Source organism: Tursiops truncatus, chromosome 8 (genome assembly GCF_011762595.2).
Source record: "Tursiops truncatus isolate mTurTru1 chromosome 8, mTurTru1.mat.Y, whole genome shotgun sequence".
NCBI lineage: Eukaryota > Metazoa > Chordata > Mammalia > Artiodactyla > Delphinidae > Tursiops > Tursiops truncatus.
In genome coordinates, this window is record NC_047041.1 from 106,520,029 (window position 1) to 106,546,016 (window position 25,988).

General features: G+C 49.4%; 1 protein-coding gene across 4 annotated transcripts in view; it reads right to left on the reverse strand.

The window, feature by feature from the left end:
• The window catches only part of KCNQ1 (potassium voltage-gated channel subfamily Q member 1), a 348,762-nt gene that overhangs the window by 220,050 nt on the left and 102,724 nt on the right, over positions 1-25,988 (reverse strand). For all 4 annotated transcript variants that reach the window (XR_012333661.1, XM_073809353.1, XM_033861432.2 and 1 more), the window contains exons 7-10: positions 25,871-25,981; positions 24,787-24,882; positions 22,479-22,601; positions 21,384-21,528 (exon numbers count right to left, since the gene is read on the reverse strand). Coding sequence is in view for 3 of the 4 variants with exons in the window: in XM_073809353.1 (XP_073665454.1) it covers positions 21,384-21,528; positions 22,479-22,601; positions 24,787-24,882; positions 25,871-25,981 (475 nt within the window). In the remaining variant the exon portion in view is untranslated. The remainder of the gene's footprint in view (positions 1-21,383; positions 21,529-22,478; positions 22,602-24,786; positions 24,883-25,870; positions 25,982-25,988) is intronic.

Below are 25,988 nucleotides of genomic sequence, written 5' to 3' on the forward strand. Positions count from 1 at the left end.
ACTGTAAAGACGGGGCTACTCCCCAGACTGATCTGCAGTTTGAACACCATCCTTACCAGAATCCCAGCTGGCCTCCTTATAGAAACTGACAAGTGGATTCTAAAATTCATATGGAAATTCAAATGACCCAGAATAGCCAAAACAATCTTGAAAAAGAATGCAGTTGGTGGATTCACACTTCCCAATTTCAAAACTTACTACAGAGTGTTCAAGACAGTGTAGTTATTGGCATAAAGTAAGACACAGATGAATGGTACAGTATGAGCGTTTAAAAAAATAAAGCTTTGTATCTGTGGTCAATTGATTTTTTTTTTTGCGGTACGTGGGCCTCTCACTGCCGTGGCCTCTCCCGTTGCGGGGCACAGGCTCCGGACGCGCAGGCTCAGCGGCCATGGCTCACGGGCCCAGCCGCTCCGCGGCATGTGGGATCTTCCCGGACCGGGGCACGAACCCGTGTCCCCTGAATCGGCAGGCGGACTCTCAACCACTGCGCCACCAGGGAAGCCCTGTGGTCAATTGATTTTTGACTACGATGCCAAGATCATTCAGTGGAGAAAGAATAGTCTTCTGAACAAATGGTGCTGGAACACCATGAAAAAAATAAAGTTGGACCACTCCCTCATACCATATACAAAAATTAACTCAAAATGTGCCAAAGACCTAAATATAACAGATAAAGCTATATAAATCTCTTAGAAGAAAACGTAAAGGTAAGTCTTCATGACCTTGGTTTGGCAATGCTTTCTAAGATATAACACCAAAAGCAGAGGCAACGGAAGAAAAAAATAGGTATATTGGACTTTATCAAAATTAAAAGCTTTTGTGCTTCAAAAGATATAAAGAAAGTGAAAAGTGAAAAGACAACCCACAGATGGGAGAAAATATTTGCAAATCATACATCTGATAATGAACTTGTGGCTAGAATATATGAAGAATTCTTACATTTCAAAACCAAAAAACATCCCGATTTTTAAAAATGGGTAGAATAGACATTTCTTCAAAAAGAGATACACACACGGTCACGTTAGTCACAGGCAAACGCTAGTCAAAATCACAATGAGATTCCATGTAACACACACTACGATGGCTATGATAGTAAATTTTAAAAAATAACAAGGCGAGGATATGGAGAAACTGTACAGTGTTCATGCGTTGCTGGTATGTACACACTCACTTTGGAAAACTGTTGGTTTCTAAAAAAAAAATTAAACACAGCACTAAGTTGACTCAGCATTTCTCTCCCACATACGTACCCAAGAGAAACGAAATCATATGTCCACCCAAATAGATGTACACAGACATTCATAGCAGCATTATTCCCAAGAGTCAAGAGGTGGAAGCAACCTAAATGCCTATTAACTGATGAATGGATAAATAAAATGTGGTATAGCTATACAATGGACTATAATTCAGCTACAAAAAGAAAGGAAGTACTTTTCTGTACTACAACGTGGATGAATTGAAACCAGTATGCTAAGGGAAAGAAGCCAGGCACAGAGGACCACGTACTCTGTGATTTCATTTTTATGAAATGCCCAGGACAGGCAAATCCACTGAGACAGAAAGTGGATGAGTTGTTGCCTAGGGCTTAAGGGGATGGAATGAGGGGTTGGGAGGTGATATTTGAAGGGTGCTGGGTTTCTTTCGGGGGTGATGAAACTGTCCAAAAACAGATTACGGTGATGGCTGCACAACCCTGGGGATATACTTATAACCATTGAACTGTACGCTTTAAAAGGGATGAATTGTATGGTACGTGAGTTATATATTAACACAGCTGTTACCAAAAACACTGTTGGAGAAAGTATTCAGGGTCTAGGGTTAGGCAAAGAGTTCTGAGACCTAACATCAAAGGTGCAATCCATTACAAGGATAAACTGGACTTCATCAAAATTGAAAGGAATCTGTTAAAAGGACGAAAAGGAAAGCTACAGATTGGGCAAAACTATTTGCAAACCACGAATCTGACTCAGGACTAGTATCTGGAATATATAAAGACGTCTCAAGACTCCATGTTTAAAACGAATCCAGTTGGAAAACGGGCACATGATAGGAACAAATATTTCACTGAATAGTATATATACAAATGTCACATAAGCACATGAAAGGATTTTCAGTATCACTAGCCATTGGGAAAATGCAAATTAAAACCACAACAAGACAGTGCCACACACGTATGAGAACAGGTCAAATGAAAAATCGTGTCAACACCAGAGGCTGACAAGGACGCAGAGAAACTGCGTTGCTCATACACTGCTGCAGGGAACATAAAATGGGAACGGCCACTGGAGAAAAGTTTTGCAGTTTCTCAAAAAACAAACAGACAAAAAAACTAAACATGCAACTACCACGCAACTCAGCAAATACACTCTTGGGCTTTTGTCCCAGAGAAATGAAAACTTATGTCCACACAAGAACCTGCACACGGGTGCTTACACCAGCTTTACCTGTGTATCAGTCTCCTATTGCCGCTGCAATATATTACCACAAACAGTGGCTTAAAGCAACACAAATTTACTCTTTCACAGTTCTCGAGGCCAGAAGTCTGCCATTAATCTTACAGGACTAAAAAATCCCTGGCAGGGCTTCCCTGGTGGCGCAGTGGTTGAGAGTCCGCCTGCCGATGCAGGGGACATGGGTTCGTGCCCCGGTCTGGGAAGATCCCACATGGCGCAGAGCGGCTGGGCCCGTGAGCCATGGCCGCTTAGCCTGCGCGTCCGGAGCCTGTGCCCCGCAACGGGAGAGGCCGCAACAGTGAGAGGCCCGCGTACTGCAAAAAAAAAAAAAAAAATCCCTGGCAGGGTTGATTCCTTGCGGAGCCCCTTGGGGAGCATCCGTTACCATGCCTCTTCTTCTGGGAGCCAAGTGCATCCCTCAGCTCATAACCCTGTCCTCACACCACACGGCAACTTCTCCCCTGCTTCCAACATCATATCACCTTTCTCTCCTATAGTCACATCCCCCTCTGCCTCCTCATGTGGAAGGACACTTGCGACGACACTGGGCCCACCTGGATAAGGCAGGATCATCACCTCTCCATCTCAAGATGCTGAATTTAAGCACATCTGCAGAGCCTCCTTTGCCAGATAAGATGACAGTCACAGCTTCTAGAAACTAGAACTCGGATTCTTCAGGGGCCATTATTCAGCCCATCACAATCTGTCACAGTCCCAAACCGCAAGTGACCCACATGTCCTTCAACGGGTGGCCGGTTAAACAACTGCAGTCCATCAACACCATGGGATTCTACTCAGCAATAAAAAAGAAACGACCTATTGATACACGAAACAACTTGAATCTTAAGAGAAGCATGTTAAGGCAAAAGAGCCAATCCCAAATGTCACATGCTGTGTGATTCCACTTACACAACATCCTTGAAATTACAAAACTGTAGAACTGGAGAACAGATTAGTGATTTCAAGGGATTAAAGAGGGATGGGAGTGGGAGGGAAGTGGGTGTGGCTATAAAGGGGCCACCACCAGGGATCCTCGTGGAGATAGAAATGTTCTGCATCTTGACTGTCTCATTGTCAGTGTGCTGGTTGTGACCCTTGAACTACGGAGGGGTTAGGGACGTCGACCCGCTGGGCAGTCAAAACTCCACTTACAACTTTGGAGTTGGGTCTCCAATCTGCAGTTCTGCATCTGTGGATTAATGAACCATGGGCAGTGTAGCACAGCAGCACATATTTATTGAAAAAATATCCATATATACGTGGGCCTGTGCGGTTCAAACCTGTGTTATTCAAGGGCCAACTGTTTTAGAAGATGTTACCACTGGGGGAAACGGTGTACAGGGCGCATGGGACCTCTCTGTATTATTTCTTACGATTGCATGTGAATGTCTAAATCTACAAAGTTTAACTTTTTTAATGGGCAAAAGATCTGAATAAACATTTCATCAAAGAAGATATATATCATCGGCCAGTAAGCACATGAAAAAATTCTCAGCATCATCAGTCATTAGGGAAATGCAAATCAAAACCCACAATGAGGGCTCCCCTGGTAGCGCAGCGGTTGAGAGTCCGCTTGCCGATGCAGGGGACGCGGGTTTGTGCCCTGGTCCGGGAAGATCCCACGTGCCGCGGAGCGGCTGGGCCTGTGAGCCATGGCCGCTGAGTCTGCGCATCCGGAGCCTGTGCTCCGCAACGGGAGAGGCCGCGACAGTGAGAGGCCCGCGTACCACACACACACACACACACACAAAATAAAAACAAAACCCACAATGAGAGAACACTTCTGTTCAGCCCTGAGAGGATGGCTATAGTAAAGGAGATGGACAATACAAAATATTGGTAGGGAGGTGCAGGAAGAGGAACTCTCACAGCTTGCTGGAGGGAATGGGAAATGGTACATCCAATTTGGAAAACAGTTTGGCAATTCTTCAAAAACTTAAACACAGAGTTACCATTTGACTCAGCAATTCTACTTCTAGGTATCCATGCATGACAAATGAAAGCACGTGTCCACACGAAGACTTGCACATGAACGTTCATGGCCACATTATTTCTCAATATAATACCCCAAAGGCGGAAACAACACAGACATCCCTCCACTGGTGAATGGATAAACAAAATGTATTCTACCCATACAAGGGAATACTTTTTAGCAATAAAAAGGAATGAAATACTTTTGTGTGCTGTGATTTGGATGAACCCCAAAAGTATGCTTGAAGAAGCCAGAAGAGAAAAGATTACATTTTATATGATTCCATAGATATGAATTGTGCAGAGTAGGCAAATCTACGGAGGCCACTAGAAGGTACATTAGTGGTTGCTGGGAGCGGGAACAGTAATGAACTATAACTGGGCATGACGGATCTTACGGTGGGGTGGGAGACGTTCTAACCCTAGACTGTACAGATTGATGATACAAGTCAGTAAATGACTAAAATTACACTGAAAATGGGTAAATTTTATGGTATGGAAATTATTCCTTAATAAAGCGTTTTTAAAAACAAGTTAAAAAAAAGAGAAATGTATACCCAACTAATTTTCAAATGAGTAACATAACCACAATGAAAAGACAGAGGAGGAGGGAGAGGAGAAATCACTAATCCAAGGTGTTTGAAACTATAGTATTTGACTATATACCCTGAGTCTTGAGCAGGGTGATGTCGAGAGTTACAAACAGATCATGGACACTTTTCAGTAGGTTTGATTTTGTAGTGATGAGGACCAAGCAATGAAGAAAGTATTTTAGATGCGCTATAGGCTGAGCAATGTGTCTGTGTGTTGATGTGGCTGGGAACCAGGCATCTCACTGTAGACAAGGGGCCTGCAAATAAGGAGTAAGCCAGTACAGACGGAGGAGAATTACAGACACTGGTATGGACCCAAGATTTCTAAAGTGTGCAAATGCTTCTGTGTGTGCATGTCTCTGTGTCCATGTCTACGTATGTAAGGACAACGCATATTTACATGTGCGTGTATACGCATACATTTCCTTAGCTCTGCACAGAAAGGGCCTAGAAGAAAAGATACGTAACAGCAATGAGCATACACAGTGCCCAGGTTTTGGTGTCTAGTGATTTCATTCTCCATTAAAAGGAACCAAGGCTCCTGGGAAAACTGGCTGATTCTAGGGCTGGGGCAGAGCCCGAATCCTGTTATACCAGAACATAAAGAACTGCTAAAAGCAAACAACCAACAACAAAACCCATGTCAGACGGACACAGACGCCAGCCTGAAGGGTCTTCCACTGGCCAAATCTGGGACAATTTGAATATCAAGATAATGAAGGACAATAAAGAATTATAATAGAAAAACCATAAGCCCATGCATATAGACAATCAATCAACAGAAATAAATAAGTGGAAGAGAAGAGAGGTTCCTTCTTACAGGAGAACGTTGAGATATTTTCTCTTGGAATACCATTCTGGCGAGACGGTATTTTTTTTTTTCCAGTACTTCTGTGGAAGGGGCAGTGGGGTTGGCAAATGAGCACTTTGCAACCACCATAATAGAGTCTGGTTCACAAAAGCCTCTAAATCTTGGCGGCGTTTTTTGATAAGGAGCCAGATTATTTGCATAGCCTCCAAGTATGTCCCCCAGATTGTTTATTGGTTCTAAGGCAAACGAGTGTAACTGTTTAGCAAAACAACTGGACAATGTTTCCAGCGGGTGATTAAAGTTAGGGGCAGATGCCATCATGTGCCTCGGGGACGGGACACCCCCAGGAGGACACCACATCACGTTGGAAGTGTGCGCACTGGGAACGCGCAACCTGAATCTGACCACGAGGAAACATCAGAGGTGCCTGTCCCCCACCCAAAGTAGCGGGGCTGTACCCTTCAAAAAGGTCCATGTCGTAAAAGACAGAAACTGGAAATGTTCCACGTTAAAGGAGGCCAAAGAGACATGACAACCAAAGGCAATACCGACCCCGGGATGGATCCTGCCCTGGAGGGAAAAAATGCTACAAAGGACATTGTCATGTCAACTGGCAAAGCCGGGATACCGATGTTAGACTGGGTAAAGGACTGCATCAACGTTTAATTGCAGAGTCTGATAACCACGCTAGAGCTTTAAAAGGGGGCATCTTTATTTTTCAAGAAATACGCAGCAAAATGTTTAGGGGCAGACGGGTGTAGAGTATGCAACTTACTCTCAAATGGTTCAGAAAAAAAAGTGTTACGCAAATATACGTATAGAAAGGGGGCACAAATGATCAAATAAATGGGGCAAAATGTTAACAATCAGTGAATCAAATCTTAGTGAAGGGTCTGTGTTTTCTAGCTCATTCTTACTCTTACCATTTTTCTGTAATTAAAAATTACTTCCAAATAAACAGCTGAAAAAAAACCCCCAAACCCTGAGGCATTCACAGTGGTTCTCTACTGGGTGTGACTTTGCCCCCCAGGGCACATTTAGCAACATCTGGACATTCTGGTTGTCATAACCCAGGGATGCTACTAAACATCCTACAACGTCAGCCCCCTCAACAGAGAATGATCTGGCCCCAAACTTCAACAGTGTCACAGCGGAGAAACCCTGCCCTACTCGGCTGACAGGATGGAAAATCATCCTGCCAATGGTGGCTGGCAGAGTGCCCTTGAGGAAGGCAACCTGGCAGCACCCACTGAAATGAATAATGCACCTAATACCTGTGTTACGGGCTAAGTCGTGGCGCCCAGATTTCGTATGTTGAAGCTCTAAACGTCAGTACCTCAGAATGTGACTGTATTTGGAGACAAGCCCTTTCAAGAGGTGATGAAGTTAAATGAGACTGGTGTCCTTATAAGAAATTAGGACATACAGACGCCAGAGATACACACACAGAGGAAAGACAACGTGAGGACACGGTAAGGCGGCTGCCATCTCCAAGCCAAGGAGAGAGTCCCCAAGAGAAATCAACCCTGCCGACACCTTGATCTCAGGCTTCCAGCCTCCAGGACTGTCATATTTCTGTGGCTTCGGCCACCCAGTCTGTAGTATTTTGTTATGGCAGCCATAGCAGACTAATACATCCTGGAAATTATCACAGAAAGAAAGGTACAGTAGCCCTCCCTTATCCACAGGGGATATCTTCCAAGACCCCGAGTGCATGCCTGAAACCGTGGCTTATACCAATCCCCGTGTATGTTTTATCTTATACACACATACCTAAAGTTTATATATATATAAATATATATATATAAAAAACTATAGTTGATTTACAATATTGTGTCGTTTCAGGTGTATAGCAAAGTGATTCAGTTATATATAGTTATTTGTTTTCTTTTTCCGAGTCTTTTCCATTATAGGTTACTATAAGATAATGAATACAGTTCCCTGTGCTGTACAGTAACTCCTCGTTTACCTCTTTTATATATAGTGGTGTGTATCTGTTAACCCCATACTCCTAATTTATCCCTCCTACCCCTTTCCCCTTTCGTAACCATAAGTTTGTTCTCTATGTCTGTGAGTCTGTTTCTATTTTGTAAATAAGTTCATTTGTATTATTTTTTAGATTCCATGTATAACTGACATCATATAGTATTTGTCTTTCTCTGACTTACTTCACTCAGTATGATAATCTCTGGGTCCATCCATGTTGCTGCAAATGGCATTATTTCCTTCTTTTTCATGTCTCAGTAATATTCCACTGTGTATATATACCACATCTTCTTTATCCATTCATATGTTGATGGACATCTAGGTTGCCTCCACATCTTGGCTATTGTAAATAGCGCTGCTATGAACACTGGGGTGCATGCATCTTTTAGAATTAGAGTTTTCATCTTTTCCATATATATGTCCAGGAGTGGGACTGCTGGAGCATATGGTAACTCTGTTTTTAGTCTTTTAAGGAACCTCCATACTAAAGTTTATATTTTAATTTATATTTAAATTATATCATAATTTAGATAAAGTTTAATTTATAAATTAGCCACAGTAAGAGATTAGCAATAACACAGAACAATTATAACAATATACTGTAGTAACAGTTATGTGAACGTGGTCTCTCTCAAAATATTTTATTGTACAAATGTAATGCCTTTCCCATGTTAAGCAAGGATCATGCACTATGGCCGTAACTTTTGCAGTTTGACTTGTGACTGCAAAACTAGCACGAAATTCTTTCTCCTTCACTCTTTCACAGATAGAAGATTCATTCGTACCATAGATCTCAGCAGTCTCAGCATACAACTTTTTTTTTTTCTTTCCTTAAAAAGCTGAGAACTTTTACTTTTCACTTAAAGGAAGCACTTTACAGCCCCTCTTTGTCATATCTAAATAGCCAGAGTCACTCCTCATGCTTTTTGGGGCCATTATTATGTAAAACAAGGGTCACCTGAACACAATCGCTGCAATACACGACAGTCGATCTGATAACCAAGACAGCTACTTAAGTCACGAAAGGGCAGAATGCACTGGACAAAGGGGTGATTCATCTCCTGGGGGGGCAGAACAGGGCGGCATAAGATTTCATCACGCTACTCAGATTGGCACACAATTTAAAACTTATGGATTGTTCACTTCTGGAAATTTCCATTTAATATTTTTGGACCATGGTTGACCACAGGTAACTGCAACTGTGGAAAGTGAAACCACAGATGATGGGGGACTACTGTACTTGTACGTAGGGAAGTCGGGCTCAAGGGAGGTTTTTAGAAAACGGGCCAAAGCCCGATGCAGAATGGATTCTCAGCAACAGAGAGCACTGTGGCATGTGCATAGCACGGGGAATGAAGGAGAGATGTACGTTTTAGAACGAATTGTTCCGGCGTCTTCGGGGGGAGTCTTATATGATATGATCCCATCTGTTTGGAAATCAATGATAAACCCCTATAGTATCATGTATACTGAGTTCATCATATATTATGAGCACGGGGAAAAACACGAGAATAAATCTTAGATCATTAACGTAAGGACAGCACAAAAACATACACATTATACACACGTGTAGAGTTACAGGTGTGTGATAAAGTAATAAAAGTGAGAAAGCTTAAAAGAAAGACCAGCCCTGAGATTTGTGGCACAGGGAGCCAGGTGGAATGCGGGCTATTTGGCAGGGGAGGGTAAGGGAGGGTCAGAGCAGAACCCAGAGACACCAGAGTGCTGGCTACATACAGGCCCTGGGTGGGCACCTGCATATCTTAGCTCACTCGTTCAACACAACAATCCTGGGAGCAGCCCTGTTAGGATCCTGATTTCATGGATGCAGAAACTGAGGCAAAGAGAAGGCAGTAGTTTGCCCAGGGTCACACGGAAGAAAATGGCAGAGCTGGGCTTTGGCCCCAGGAAGGTTGACTATTGGGCTGTGCTCGAAACCAGTCCATAAATTTGCCACTTGACTTTTTAAAACATATGTGTAAAGGAAGGATTTAATTTTCCCATTTCAGAATTTGGCAGATGTGTTTGGTTAAAAAAATAATAAGAATAAAGAAGGTTGGAACATATCTGAATGATGCAGTGAATAAGTATATATGTATGTATACACATACATACGTATGTACGCATAATCCATCTCTACATAAAATTTATCTGTTGTATAAAAAAAGTTCACGTCCTACAAATAAAATATATAATTTCTTATATATTTAAGAAAATATATCTTCTTAACTTAGGTTCATGGAACATTTACAAAAGCAGTAATTTTAGTTTTGTACTTGGACACAAAGAAAATCTTCATTAAAAAAGTAGAGATTTCACAGGCCACATCCTCTCACTGTAAGCCTGTTAAATTGGAAATAAATCCCAGTGATAAAAAATATACTGCTTAAAAACTAAGAAAACATTTCTTAAAAGAACTCTAAAGAGTAAATCAAAACACAAAATAAAAACTACCAATAAAGCAATGAAAAGGAACATATTTCATAGTAAGATCTATGTGTCATAGCTAACGCTGCAATCAGAGGAAAATTTATAACCTTTAAAATGCCTTTTAGAAAAAAGACTTTAAATAATCGTACTGTTACTCTTAATTAAATTACAAATTAATAAAGTTAACCAGGAAGAGGGAATTATAGACATAAAAGCCCAAATTGGTGAAATAGAAAACAAAAATAGCAAAAAGGTGGTTTTCTGATAAGATAATAAAAGTGTAATAAATAAAATAGATAACTCTCTCATGAACTTGATTAAGGAAAAAGAGCAAAACTATAAAAGCTCAGGCAAGGAAAAAAAAAAGAGATGAGAGATACAGAAGACATAAAATCACTAAAAGAGAAAATTAGTTGCTACCAAGTGGCAACATAAATGAAACTCTTGAGGAGTTAAATAGCAATGAATAAATTACCCCAAAAGCTGCAGTAAATTTATTTAAAGCAAATTACCATAAAACAGACTAAGAGGAGATTAAAGATCTCCTTTAAAACATGTACCAGGCCCAGACGGTTTTACAACTTAGTTCTAATATTTAACCTTTAAAGAGAAGATAATTCCAATGTTCTTCAAACCGTTCCAGGACACAGAGAAAGGCAGACAGAGTTCCCTTTTGTAGAACATTTGTATTCGCACACACCTGATGGCAGATTTCCTGCTCTTTTGAACCTGAGGCCCTGTTATTTCTAGGATCAGATATCAGGGATGTCTTTCATCAACACTGAGAATACAGTTTCACCGTATTAATGGCTATTTAATGGATACATGATACTTCCTTTAAGCCGACCTCTACTGATGGATACGTTGGTGGTTTGCTGTCTTTTGCTATTTAACAATTGCAGAAATCAGTATCCTGATAATGGATCATTTTGCAAATGTGCACCGTCAGTGTAGAATAAATTTCTGTAAGGGTTTGAAGGGCATATGCAACTTTCATTTCATTGAAATTATCTTATTTGTCTCCATAGAAGTTGTACCAACTTAATCTTCCAACATCAATGACTGTGGTGGAGGGTTTCCCTGTACATTCACCTATCAAACTCTTTAATATTCAATAATCAGATAGGTTTAAAAATCTCATGGCTTTAATTTGCATTTCTTGTATCATAATCGAGGTTCTCAGCATCTTTTCATCCTTAAGAATCACTGGTATTTCCTTTTCTGAGAACTGTCTTTGTACCTTTTATTCTTTTGTCTTCATGATTTACAAGAGCTTCTTAATATATTGATGAAATTAGCCCTATGTCTATGATATGAGTGCTAACTATTTTCCCCAGGATATAATTTTTAAAAATTATTTTTCGTATTTTTTGCTATGCAAAATATTTTTATTTTCTATATTTTTTTCATTTAGGCATAACTGATGTATAATAAACTGCATGTCTAATGTATACAATTTAGTGACTTTTTCCCCACAATTTAGTAACTTCTGACATACAATTAAACCATTGCCACAATGTGTTGAACATATCCACCACCCCCCAAAGTTTCCTTGAGCCCTTCTGTACTCCTCCTCCCAACACGGTCCCCGTCCCCTCACCCCCCTCCCAAGGTAACAACTGAGTTTTTGGTCACTCTAGATTCGTCTGGATTTTCTAGAGTTTTATATAAACAGAATAATACAGTATGTGCTCTTTTCGGGTCTGGCTTCTTTCACTCATTGTCATTATTCTGAGTTTTATTTAGGCTAGTACTTTTCATTTTTGAGTAGTATTCCAACGTACGGATACGCTACAACTTAAAAACAATTGCCCAAACGTTATGGGTATTTGGGTTGTTTCCAGCTTTCATAAAACTGCTATGAATACTCCAAGGACAAGTGTCAGTATATGCATCTGCCCTTATTTCTCCTGGACAAACACCTATAGGAATAGAATGTCTGGATAATATGGTGGGTACATATTTCGCATTTTGGGGAGCGGCCAAACTGTTTTCCAAAGCAGCTGCACCATTTTGCATCCCCACTAGGAGAGTATGAGTTCCACCTTCTTTACCAGCACCTGGTACGGCCAGTCTTCTTAATTTTAGCCAATATAATGATGTACAGTAGCATCACATTGTGGTTTTAATTTGCCTTTCCCAAATAACTAATGGTGTTGAGTACGTTTTTATGTGCTTGCCCATATATCTTCTTAGATGAAGTCTCTGTTCAAAGCTGTTGCCCATTTTTATCTGTTGTCTTACTATTCAGTCATAAGTGTCCCTCATGTATTTTGGATACGAGTCCTTTATCAGATGTATGATTTGAAAATATTTCCTTCCAATCTCCGGTTTGTCTGTTCATTCTCTTAGTGTCCTTCAAAGTGAAGCCTGTAATTTTGTTAAGTTCAGTTAATTTGTTCTAATTATGGCTTTTGCTTTTGGTGTCATGTCTGAGAAATCTCTAACTCAAAGTCACACAGATTTTTTTCCTATGTTTTCTTCTGTATTTGTTGGCTTTAAATTTAGGCCTCTGGTAAATTTTGAGTTAGTTTTTCTATCTGATGCAAGATGTAGATCCAGGTTCATTTTCTGGCATATGGATACCCAGTTGTTCCAGTGCTGTCTGTTGAAAAGACTACCCTTTCTCTACCAAACTGCCTTTGTACCTTGATCAAAATTCAGTTGTCCATAGATGTGTAGGCCTCTATGGACTTTCTAGTCCGTTCTGTTGATCTGTTTGCTCACCTTGATGCTACTACCACACTGTTGGTGTAGTCCTCCCATTTTGTTCATTTTCAAAGTTGTTTTGGGGTTCTAGGTCATGTGCATTTCCATATGAATTTCAGAATCAGTTTGTTAATTTCTACAAAATGCCTGCTGGGATTTTCCCTGATATTACACCAGGTGTAGAAATCAATATTGAATCTTGTGGTTCATGAACATGGTATACCTCTCCATTTATTTAGATATTCTCTCAGTTCTTTCAGCAATATTTTGCAATTTCCAGTGTACAGCTCTCACATCTTCTGTCAGATTAGTCTCTAAGTATTTCATATGGTTCATGTTACTGTAAATGGTATTTTAAAATTTCAATTTCAGATTATTTCCCGCTAGAACATAGAACTGGAATTGATTTTTCCATGTTGATCTTGCATCTGCCACCTTGCTAAATTCACATATTAGTTCTTGTAGTCATCTTATATATTCACCAGGTTTTCTACACATATAACTATGTCATCTGCAAATAAAAACAGTTTCATTTCTTCTTTTCCAACCTGGGTGTCTAAAATTTCTTTCTCTTGCCTTCTTGTTGTGTTCCTGACCTTAGGGGGAAAGCAGTCAGTCTTTCTTCATTAAGAAGTTATAGCTGGGACTTCCCTGGTGGCGCAGTGGTTAAGACGCTGTGCTCCCAATGCAGGGGGCCCAGGTTTGATTCCTGGTCAGGGAACTAGATCCCACACGCATGCCGCAACTAAGAGTTCACATGCCACAACTGAGGAGCCCGCCTGCCGCAACTAAGACCCGGCACAATCAAATAAATAAATAAATAAATATTTTTAAAAAATAAGCTATAGATGTAGTTTTTTCATTAGAGCTTTATCAGGTTGAGGAAGCTCCTTTCTGTTTTCTACTTGCTTTTGTAATACTTGGCTGTTGGATTTTGTCAAGTTCTTTTTCTGCATCTATTGAGAAAATCGTATGGTTTTTCATTTGTTAATATGGTTAACTGACTGATTTTCTAAAATGTCAAACTAACTCTGCATTCTCGAACCCCAGTCGGTCATGATGTATAATCTTCTAATATATTACTGGATTTGATTTGCTAAAATTTTGCAAATAAAATTTTGCATCTATGTTCACGAGGGATACTTAACTATAGCTTTTTTTCTTACAATGTCTTTAGCTATAGCTTTCTTTTCTTACAATGTCTTTGGCTGGTTTTCAGATCAGGGCAATGCTGGCCTCATAATGAGCTTGGAACTATTCCCCCCTTTTCAATTTTCCAGAAAATGTTGTCTAGAATTGATTTTATCTTTCTTAAATGCTTGGCAGGATTCACCTGTAAAGCCATGTGGTCCTGGAGAATGTCTGGGGGAATGTTTTGAACGATAACTTTGATTTTATCAGCAGAGAGAGAACTATTCAGGTTATCTATTTCTCGAGTAGTTTACATCTTTCAAGACATTTGCCCATTTCACTTAAGTTGCTGAATTTAAAGACTTGTAGAGCGTATTCCCTTATGACCCTTTTTATATCTGTAGAATCGGTACTGCCATGTCGCTCATTTCCGATACTGATACTTTGTGTCTTCTCTCTTTTTCTCCTGATATTTCTGGGTACAGGTTTATCAACTGTATTGATCTTCTTCAAACAAATCGGCTTTTGGTCTCATTATTTTTTCTCTTGTCTTTGTTCCATTTCATTTGTTTCCCCTCTGAGCTTTATTATTTTCTTGTTTCTACTACTTTGGGGTTTAGCGTGTTACTCTTGCTCTAGTTTCTTACGGTAGACGCTGAGGCCGACTGGAGCCAATTCTTTTCTAGTGCACATGCTGGTGCTCTGTGCTGCTTCCTGGGTGCTGCCCTTAGCAGAGCCTACACGTTTTGATATGCTGTGTTTTCATTTTCATTGAGTTCAACATATTTTCTAGTTTTCATTTGGATTTCTTCTCTGACACTGTCCTATTGGAAGCATGTTATTTAGTTTCCAAATATTTGAGGATTTTCCAGAGACCTTTTTATTATTGATTTTCAATTTAATTCCATTGTGGGGTCAGAGGACAGACTTTATATATCACTTGAATCATTTTAAACGTACTGGGATTTGTTTTATGGTCCAGAACCTGCTTCTATCTTGGTAAATGTTCTGCATACACTTGGAAACAGTATGTTCTCTGCTATTGTTGGGAGGAGTGTTCTGTAAGTGTTCATCAGGTCAACTGGGTTGAAAGTACTGGTCAGAGTTATATCCTTACTGCTCTGCTCTCTACTTGTTCTATCAACTTTTGAGATAGGTGTATTAAAATCCCCAATTCTCATCCTGGATCTGTTTCTTTCTCCTTTTACATATTATTCATTATTTTTTCCCTTCCGGCTACTGGGTTTGAAGTCATATTTAGATATACCAACTTACGAATCAAGAGTCATTTAAATACTTTATGTATTATAGGATCCGATACGGAGTACTTCTGTTATTATTTTTCTAAATATTCTCTAGTTTGGGATTTTGTTGTGTCTTTGACAGAGTTTAAAAGCCAGGAACACCACCAATCAAAACAGTAAAACGCTGGATCCAATCCCCACAAAATCAGAAACACATCAGGGAATCCTTGCCCATCGTATTTCCAAATTAGCCTGCAGCCCCCTCCCCTAAGGCAGCACACCAGGAGCACAAGATCACTGGTGTAAACGTTTGACTGGACACAGCAAAAAATCAATTGTACACTCGTATCACAGTAAGTGATAAAAGCAGGAACAATACGGATAGTGTAGGTGGAACCAACCCAGGTGTGTCTATTCTTTAAAACTAAGGAGACAGGACTTCTGTCAAAAGCCTAACCGTTGCTACTCTGGACAGTGAGACAACAGGGGATGATTTTTCTTCATTATTCTCGTGTGTATGTTTCATAGGCTCTATAATGAGCATATGCCATGTTTTTAAGCAGAAATAAAATCTCTTGAAATTTGGGAGTGGCCATCTTTTGGTCATGAAGAGATGGGCCGTGATGGGGTGACCTTTGGGCAAAGGGGTCCAGGTGGAAAAGCCTGGCTGTGGGTGCAGGCGGGGGGTGCAGAGCTGGGACGATGAGTGAGGGCCAGGCTACCACGAGACCCAGAGGTATCCAGACGGCAGCCCCGAGGGGACAGGGAATCCTGGGGGGGGCGGCATGAGCAGGCACGTTTGTTCACCTGCTCACTGGCTGTACAGAGCAGATGGGAGGGGGGAAGACAGTGAGGGAGATACAGAGAGACCATCCTCAGTGAAGCCCTGGGGCAGCTTGGAGGGGACGGGAGTGAGCAGCCTGGGGGAGAGCCCGTGAGAAGGTTCTGGTCTGCGAGTTCAGAACATGCCCACAGAGCTCGTCGGGCCTCGTCTCCTGCCCCGCCAGACCCCCACACCCACTGGAGGAGTCGCAGGCCCCAGCCTGCAAGACCTTGCGGGGACCACCTCCTCGGGACCCCGAGGCTGCATGAGTGATGTGCGGTGACCAGGATGGTCACCAGAAGTTATGACCACAAGTCCTCCCCAGAGCCAGGGGGATCGTCACACCCCAAGACCAGAACAGAGGGGCAGATGTCAGGAGGGCGCCTGGGATCCTATTCTTGTCCTGAGCAAGGCAACTCTGACCCAGGTGAGACCGAGGCGGACACAGACCAGGATGTCACAGAAGGAGAACCTCGCCCTCAGGGCTACACCAGTCCACGGACCACATGCTTCAAGGTAACCTAGGGGCTTGTTACCGACACACATTCCTGAGCCTCCCTACAGCCACTGTGACTCAAAATCTTGAGGGGTAGGTCTCTGAGTCTGTGTTAAAAGTTCTCCGGGTGATTCGAGAGGCACCCAGGGAAGTTCCAACCTGAAGCACCACTGCCCAGCCCCAGCCAGCGGGGGCTCCCAGCCTTCCTCGCCGGGAAGAGCTCTGTCACCAAGAGGAGAACTTCCATTTCTGCCAATAAGTGGGCCTGATGCCATGAAAAGCCTCTCTCTGCAAGTTCCGGAACAGAGCCAACCTCCCGCAGGCTCTGCTGAGCTCACCTGACAGGGAAGGGGGTGTCCCCATGGCCAAGAGGGGAGCAGGTGCGCCCTGGCTCTGACCCGCTGGCCTCTAGGGGTTGCCCACCTGAGGAGCCCCAGTGTGGGCCTTACTGCCCCCCGAGGGGAAGAGGCCACCCCTGGAAGCAGCAGGAAGCAAGAACTGGCAGCTGAGGCTCCACATCGAAAAGCTGAACCAAGAACCAAAGGGTGACGCAGACCAAACTCCACCCCAAAGCCAGACAAAAGCCAGCCAAGCCCTCGCGTCGGCCAGCGGGGGAAGGACGCTCCCCTGCCGCGGCCTGCGCTCCTGGAGCGTAAGTGGTGGTGTGCTTAGGCTCGCCCTTACGGGACACTGGCTCTGTGCTTACGTGACACGGGTTGTCTAGAAAACCCCACACCTCTAAACCAACCCCATGCGTGTCCTGGCGTGGTTCGCGGGATCACCTCTCCAGAGCCCCCGGGAACCCATGGGAACCTCCACAATCACAGCCTACGCCGGGACCCACGAAGAAGCAAGCGTCAGAGAGTCCACCGCGAACAGGATCGGACTCTCCAAGAGGCGCAGGTGAGGGAGGGACAGGAGGGGTACGAGGAGATGAGCACATTCGAGGGGCTGAAGAATCCAAAGCGCTGTCGTCCAACGGGAGGAAAATACAAGACGCTAAGACCAAGCAGGTGAGCCCCTCACATGAGGACATTTGGAAATGGAAAACCAGGTGGCAACTGAAATACACACCTCGCCGGCTGGCACCCGGGAAGAGTTAGGAAACCACGAAGAAGCTGTGCTGGGGATGCAGCACAGGAAGACCGAGACGGCGGGTTTGAGAGACGCCGAGGAGGATGGACCTGGAAGGGCAAGTGGAAGTTTCCAGGCGAGGTCAGAGCAGTTAGGGGAGGTACTGTTCTAGGACACGGTGGGGCTGATTTTCCACTTGACGCAGGACACAGACCCTCATTCAGGAATCACGACACCTTGTAGGCAGGACAAGTAAAAATAATCCACCAGCTTGACTGACTATAGTGAAACGATGGAACACCAAAGTCAAAGAGAAGGTATTCAAGGCCACCAGACGGGAGGAAGGGTCACCTACAAAGGACTGTCAGTTAGCTCAACAGGGCACACCAGCCGGGAGACGGTGGTGGATCTCCAGCCTGTCAGACAGAATACAGACCTCTAATAACCTATAACGGAAAAGAATCTGAAAAAGAATAAATATATACACGTATATATATATATATATATGTGTGTGTGTGTGTGTGTGTGTAACTGAATCACTTTGCTGTACACCTGAAACACTGTAAATCAACTATACTTCAATTAAAACAAATTTTTTCTATTAAAATAAATACAGATCTCAGCCTGTGATGTTCTACACAACTAAACCATTGTCCAAGAGCAAAGGCAAAATACAAAAATTTCAGACGAGCAGAAACTGAGCAGGCTGTCGACAGACCATCCCGGAAGAGAGCACAGGCTTCAGGAGGAAGGAAACTAAACCCAGACTGAGAGACAGAAAACTCGCAAATCTGTCGCCAAACACACTCCTGTAGCGTCAGGACAAGCAGCTAACGCAGAGGACTGTTTACAAAGGCAAAAGCCAAACACGGGGCAGCAGGGCCCGTGAAACGGGAGGGTGATGGGGGGGAGGGGGTGCGGGAGGCAAGGAGCAGCTGCTGACCGATGGGACGGGCAGGCCGTCAGGACAGAATCGACTTGCACGGCCTCCACACGCGGAAGGCAAGAGGATCGGAACCCCGCCACCCCCGGCGAAGCCCATCAGACGTGAACAGGAGCCACAAACCCCCAGAGCAGGCAGGGCCTCCACGCCTCCGACGTGGACGTGGTCCCTCCACAGAGCGGGGCACGTGGGCTTCAGGCCCATCATTCTCTGAAATTCTCTGTCTGAAGTCTCTGTGATGAGAGCGCTCTTTTCACCTGGTGTCCTCACCCCGCCCCCACCCCACCCCCCACAGCTCCACCGTCACCCCGGGAGCCCCTGAGGTCACAGGTCCCACCTCCAGCTGGCTCCTGGCTCCCCCTACCCGCACCCCAACACCATGGCTGCAGGCCCTCCCGCCAGCGAGTCTCGCCTGTGGGCCCTGATCAAGTCCTGCCCGCTGCCCCGTGCGTGCCACCCCAGGGAACCACGCAGGGCACAGGGCTGACCCATGGCCACTCCTGCTCCGTGGCCTCCACAACCTGCCCCGTCCAATGCCTGCTGGGTCCGGGTCACGACTCATGCCCGAGGCCGCCAGACTGGTGAAGAAGCCCCGCAGGCATCTGTGTGAGGTGGGTGACGTCAGCACCCGCCCAACGCAGACACCGCGTGCCACGCCCAGGTCACCTGGCAGAGACACGCAGAGGTGTGGCTGGCCCCCGAACACCTCTGTCCAAGATACTCCTGCCATTCGCTGGCCTTTCCTCGCCCTCCCAGCCAGTTCCACTCAGCCCTGATGTCACCTCCTCCTAGAAGCCTTCCCGGACCTGCCGGGCTCAAGCCAGGTACTCAGCCCTCAGAGGCCCACACACTCTGCCCTCTTGCTGTCGCCTTTCTTCCTCCCTGGATGTCAAGGAGCGCGAACAGTCCCTGGAGAGTCAGGATGGCGCGAGCAACCGAGTGACCGGAACCTGCAGGGGGGTGGGCGCCGTGCAGGAGGGACTCGGGCCGCACCGGCCACCTGTCACCGCTCACGAGATCTTCCCTGAAGACGGGCATCCACCCGGAAATCAGAGCGGCTCAGACAAGGCCCTAGAACCCACGAACGAGGGGGAGCAGGTCTGCCTGGGACACGGGGCCTGAGGGTCGCAGGACAGGAGCCCAGAGAAGCTGCGAGCCTGAGACACAGAGAGATATCACTGAGGTGGGGGAGAGGTGTGCGGGCGGGCACTGCCGTGGGCAGGGGATACCCGGGGCTGGTAGGTGCCGTGGGCAGGGGGGCAGGCGGGCGCACGGGCAGGTACCGCGTGCTGGGACAGAGGTGATTTTGTCCAGCACGCCCCATCCTTGAGGTTCAGGTTCAAGGCCTGGGACTGGCGTGGCGGTGGAATTCAGCACGGCTGTTTGCGCCCCAGCGCGTGGGAGCTGGGCCTGCAGGCCTTTCCCAGTGATGGCATCTGGCCCCGGGATTAGCGCCCCTTCGCCCACACCAGGGCTCTTGAGAGCCTCTGGGTGAGGAGGGTTCAGGAGTGTCAGGTAACCCACGGGACCCAGGCCGACAGCTCAGGCTCCAGAAATCCGGTGGCTCTGGGCTGGGCTGACTTATCGCGTTGGCAGGAAAGAAAAAACTCCTCCGTGCGGGAGCATTCCACAAAAGGCGCCCGACTTCCCGGCACTTGTACCTCATTAACATTCCGCAGACATCGCTGAGGACTTAATAACGCCAAGCAGGCTGAATGGACGCATCGTCTCGGGCTGCTCCGCATTCAGCCACCAGCGAGCGACGCTCCTCCCCGCGCCCGACCTGCGCTTTAGCATTTGCAGAAAGCCCCCATCTGCATCGCGACAATGGTCCTGCCCCAAATCCGGAGCCGTTGTCACAATTGTCCTTTGTACCCACTCCAGCGGGCAGGCAGGCAACGCGACCCAGGGGCCCGTCGGCGAGGCGGCCGGGCCAGAATCCCGACGGTGTGTGAGGAGGCCCTGGGCAGCCCAGCGCCCAGCAGGGTGGGCGCCCAGGCTCGGTCTTGCACGCCCAGCTCCCAGAGAGGACGTCCACAGGCAGCCTTGGGAGCAGGGAGAGGCCGTGGCTCCTTTCCAGAACACTTTCTGCCCTTCTGCCAGCAGTGACCAGATGCGGGAGGGTACATCACGGGTTGGCCGCCCACAAAGCCAGCACCAGGCGGACGGGGTGCCAGCCGCCCATGAGCACGACGTGAACTCACCACCCTCTGCCATGCTGAGACAGTGACACCACCCTTGCAACCACCAGTAAGCTGAAACGTTCTGGCGGACGCGGGAACACTCTGGGGGTCCCGGGAAGAGGTCCAGGAGGGGAGGGATGGACACAGAAGTGACAGGGAACAAGGGCGCAGAGTGTCGAGGGGGGCAGAGCTGCAGGCACACACGGTGCTGGCTCAGGACCCCCAGCCCCACTCCACCTGGAATGGGGGTCAACGTGTACTACGGGCCGCCTCCTCTCTGCCAGACCTGGGGCGCCAGCCACACAGCACGAGCGAGGCAGGGCCTGGCTCCCAGAAGCCCAGAACAGAAGAGAACGTCCGCGGGTGATAGCGGGCCAGCGGGGGCAGACATGACAATACCAGCTGTCCACAGGACAGGAGCAAGTGCTAGGGGGAGAAGGGGGCGTCCGGACACCCCAGAGGCCCCAGCAGCCCTGGGTCAGAGCTGGGTGTGGCCCTGTCCCCACCCCTCACCCTGTGTGAAGGTTTCTCACCAGAACTGTCGTAGCCGTCCACCGAGAAGTGTTCAGGCCTCCGCTCCTCCGAAGTGGGGTCGCAAGTGATGTGCGGGACCGTCAGCATCCTCTCTCCCGGGCTCACCCCGTTATCCTTGTCCAGTTTGAACTTTTTTTTCTTTACCTAAAAAAACCAGACAATAAAACTGTCAGTTCCTGGGTGTCGTCTGCCAGGCCGTCTGCTGGCCCCAGACCACCTCTGGGGCACCTGCCAGGGCCCAGGCCAGCGCCCTCCCACACAGGCAGAGGGGGCTGCAGCGTGTGATGCTGCCAGAGGGGCTCTGCCCAGCGGCTGCCCTGGGAGCTCACAGCCTGGGGGCAGGCAGACAGGAAACTAGCCAGCAGATAAACACACAGGAATACCCCAGGCCAGGTGGTAACGAGGGCTGTGACCAGCGGGGAGTTAGAGCGGGGCAGGGCGGGCAGACAGACTGAGGCCAGCCGAGGCTTCCCTGAGGAGGCGGCCTGGAGGGAGCAGGCCATGCTGGGATCTGGGAGAACCTTCTGGCAGAGGAAAGAGCAGGTGCAAAGGCTCCAGAGGCAGCCAGGACCTGGGAGCCCGCGTCTCTCCACGGATGGCGCGCGCGTGGGCACGGGCGCGGGCCAGGAAGGAGAGCTCTGTCGGGGCGGGCCACACCCTTCGTGCACGAGACTCTTGCCTCAAGTCTGCCCGAGCTCCCCTAACCTATGACCACAAGATCCTCTTCCCCGAGCCAGGATGCCACCTCCAGCCCCTGTGGCCCACCAGGCCCAGCATGGAAAGCCCAACACCAAGGCCCTCTCAAGAGCCTTCTCCCAGCAGCTGGCCAGAATCCAGCCCGTCCTGTTCCCGGGGTACTTCCTCGGGACCTCCCACAGCCCTGGCCACGGAGCAGCCAGTCCTACAAGCCCCCAAGCCTGGGGACACCGGGATGGCAGGAGCCCAGCACGGGGTGTACTCCCCCAGTGCCCACAGTGCCGTGGGCCACGCCGGGCTGAAGCACCAGAGTCAAATCCTGGCCGTGGGCTGTGGCCGCATGGCCTCCCCGCCGTGTGTGAGTGCCCCATCCTGGCGGCAGCGGGGGGGCTGGTTACCATGGCAGACTTCTTGGGCTTGGGGCTGGGGGAGAGCAGAGCATGGCTGCGGGGCGGCTTCCGGACGTAGATCTTCCAGGTGGAGGAGTTGGGGTTCTCGGCCGCGTAGCACCGCCACGCCGTCTGAAACCAGCAGAAGGGAGTGGTTGTCACCGCGGAGCCCCCGACGGGGACTCCCAGGGAGCTGCGGCCCGCCACTCCTGCCTGGGCCCCCTTCTGGCAAGACCATGGGGCTTCCTGGCCACCAGCCCCTTCCCCAGGCTCAGGGCCTGCCCCCACCCCCAACAGCCTGTTCCCTTCTGCAGCCCACAGCCTCATGGACGGTCGCACGCGGTTCAGCCACCACAGGGGCCTGTGAGCCCCAGTCCGTCTGCGCCCACCTCCACCTGCCGGTTCCCCCGCAGGGCCCCCGCCCTCCGTCCTGGTCGCCGGCCTCTCCTCGGGGACGCCGCAGGGGAGAGGTCACTGGGGGCGTGGAGGGGCAGGGCCCCCAGGGCCAGCAGGAGGCGGGGCTGAGTGTCCAGGAGGCAGAGCCCCCAGGAACCCACAGTTTCCGGGGCCTCCAGATGGCCTGGGGGTGAAGGTCTTAGGCCTTCACTCTAGAGATGCCCACGGCAACTACCACCAGGGTGTGGCCTGGAGGAGGAGACCCAAGGGGAGGCCACGTCTGGTGGTGGGGCTGGAGGGGGCGCCAGGAGCCTCGTAGGAGGATGCACCCTGAGGGCCTCGGCACTGCCGGCCACGGGCGCTGGAGAGAGAGATGCCGGGCGGGGGCCGGGGAGGGCTCCTGGGACAGTGATGCCACCTCTGCGATGGGAGCCCAGCGGACATGCCGCCCCCGGCCCCCCCGCCCCCCCTCATCCCAGCCCCGCCCTCCAGGCCCCGCTCCAGGCCTCTCCCGCCTCCTGGGAGGCTCGTGTGAGGCCGCACACACGCCCCACGGGAAGTCAGTGCGCCCCCTCCGCGGGCAGGCCATCTGCAGCCTGATTTACGGTCTCCCCGAGAGGAGGCTGTGGCGCCGTAAAGCCAGGCCTGAGCGGGGGCCGGGCCCCCAGCTTTACGGCTGCTGCCTTCACTTCCTTCCGGGGCAGGATTAGCGTCCGGCCCCAGACGGTGGTTCCGGACAGGCTTACGAGGAACAGGATAGAGGCCCCGGCTGGGCTGCAGTCGCCGGCGTGACCCCAGACGGTCTCCGGGGGCCGTTCAGCTCTGGGTGCCCAGAGGGGTCCAGGCTGTGCAGGGCCGCACGCCCACGCCGGCACGCGGTGACAGCCCTGCCCCGGGCCCCTGCCCGGCCACCCCTCCCGTAGCCCCGCGCCCACTCCGCCTTGTCCTCAGCCCCGGGCGGCCGCCGTCCGACACCCTCGGAACACGAGCCTGCAGAGGTCCCTGTGCCCGGGCCTTGCTTGGCACTGAGAGGGCCGCCCAGTCCTCCAGGCTGTTCCAGGAGCCTGGGGTCTCGGAGCCCAGCGTCCAGGGGCTCGGGGCCGCCTGCCTGCTTGCCCGCCTCTGGAACCTTCCTCTCCCACTGCTCTCGGGCTGGGAGCCTCTGGGACAGCCTCATCACAGAAACCTGACGGGACAGCCTCATCACAGAAACCTGCAGCCCCTGCCCCGCCCTCAAGGCCCGGCACCGTGAGCCCCGGGCCCTGTAGGGGCAGCAGCCGGGCCTTCAGAAAGTGAAGCTGGCCCGTCAGTCCAGAGCGCAGCCCGTGCCGTTGGGTCACCGGTCCTCACCTCCTATCGGCCGGGAGGACTGAGCCCCGTGGGTGCTGGGAATGGCCCACAAGCATCAGTACTGCACAAGCAGGCCCTGACCCCTGACCCTGGGGGGGGAACGGCCACCTGGGGACCCCTTACTCTTCGCTCCAAGTCCTCCCTTGCAGAGTCGGGGGCTGGCCACAGAGGAGGGAGAAGACAGACACCAGGCGGCCGCTGCAGCTGGAGGCCAAGGGCCCACCGGACTGACCAAATCCGGGACAGGCCAGGCCGCCTTCTAGTCCCCCGGCCTGGCCCACAGGATGGAGGAAGGTGGGCTCCCAGGCTCCTGTGCCCCCACCCCATCGGCACCCGACGGTTCCCAGGACAGGAGTTCCAACAGGTGGGCGTGTCTGTGGCACGGATCGCGGCCCTTCCGTGTTCAGGAGGGTCCACAGGAGAGGGTCTCGGCGGCCCCGGGGGCCGGGTCAGCTCAGGGCTGAGAGCCGTTCCCAGACCAGACACGGCTCGTACTTGCCCGGGCAACACAGGGCCGGGCACACTGACCACCACACGACGGCGACAAGGCCGCGGCGGTGGCTGCCATCACCTGGATGAGCGAGGCTGCCGCCGGGATCTGCCGGTTGAAGTGCTTCTGCCTCTGCTTCTGCTGGACCTTCAGGGCAAAACCGGAGCCCAGAATCCCCTGCAAGGAACAGAAACCAGGGCTCACATCCTGCAGACGGGGGCGTGGAGAGACGGGCTGGGCACCGGTGGCCTGCTTGGCGCTGCGGGCCCCGTGGAGGAGGTCGGCGCCTCCGGCCCAGCCCGTGGGCAGCCCCACCCAAGCAGGACCCACTGCTGCCCCCACCCCCCCAGGACTGCTAACGGGATGGAAAGGGCCGGCTCACCAGGGGGAGCTCCCTGTCCGCAGAGGGGATCAAGCCACACACACACACACACGCTCTATGTGTACACGCATACACACGTTACACCACAGCCTGTGACACACACGTGCACGGACAGACACACCCGCAACACACACGTGCCGTGCATGAAGGACGACCACACACAGAGAACATACGTGTGACACACATGCACCAGCGCATACAGTGCATGCGGTATGTATACCTATGTGACCCGTGCATAGACAATACGCACGCACACAGATGCACACGGAGCACGTGTGCATGATACACACGGTACGTACACACAGACAGACTGCGTGATGTGTAACACGGGCACATGCAGTGCACACACACACGGTATGGCCACACAGCTACCAGGCGCCTACATACAGAGTGAACTAGAAGACTCTACGGTCTCCAGGAAGAACAGGGCTCAAAGCCACCCAGGCCACAGTGCAGGACCCTCCCTCCCTCACGGCTGGCCCCTCTGCGGGTCTGTGGCAGCCACCACGGGCACCTCACCGCTAGCCTCAGCGGCCGAACGAGCCGGCCTGCACCCCGCTATTTGCCACGAGAGGCCTGGCGATCGCCGCGGCCCACACTTGCAAAGGACCCGCCGGGGGCCGGGAACAGGAAGGCGGCGGCCTCCAGAGGCTCTGAGGCGGGCGAGCTGGGGCCTGAATGCACCCCCTGAGGGTGGTCTGCTCACAGGGCCCCCCCTGCCAGCCCCAGAGCCCGGAGGAGGCTGAGGAACTGTGGAGAGGCCCCCCAACACAGAGCACCTACCGCCGGAAGCGCAAAGAAGGAGATGGCGAAGACGGAGAAGCAGGAGGCGATGGTCTTCCCGACCCACGTCTGGGGCACCTTGTCCCCATAGCCGATGGTGGTGACCGTCACCTGCAAG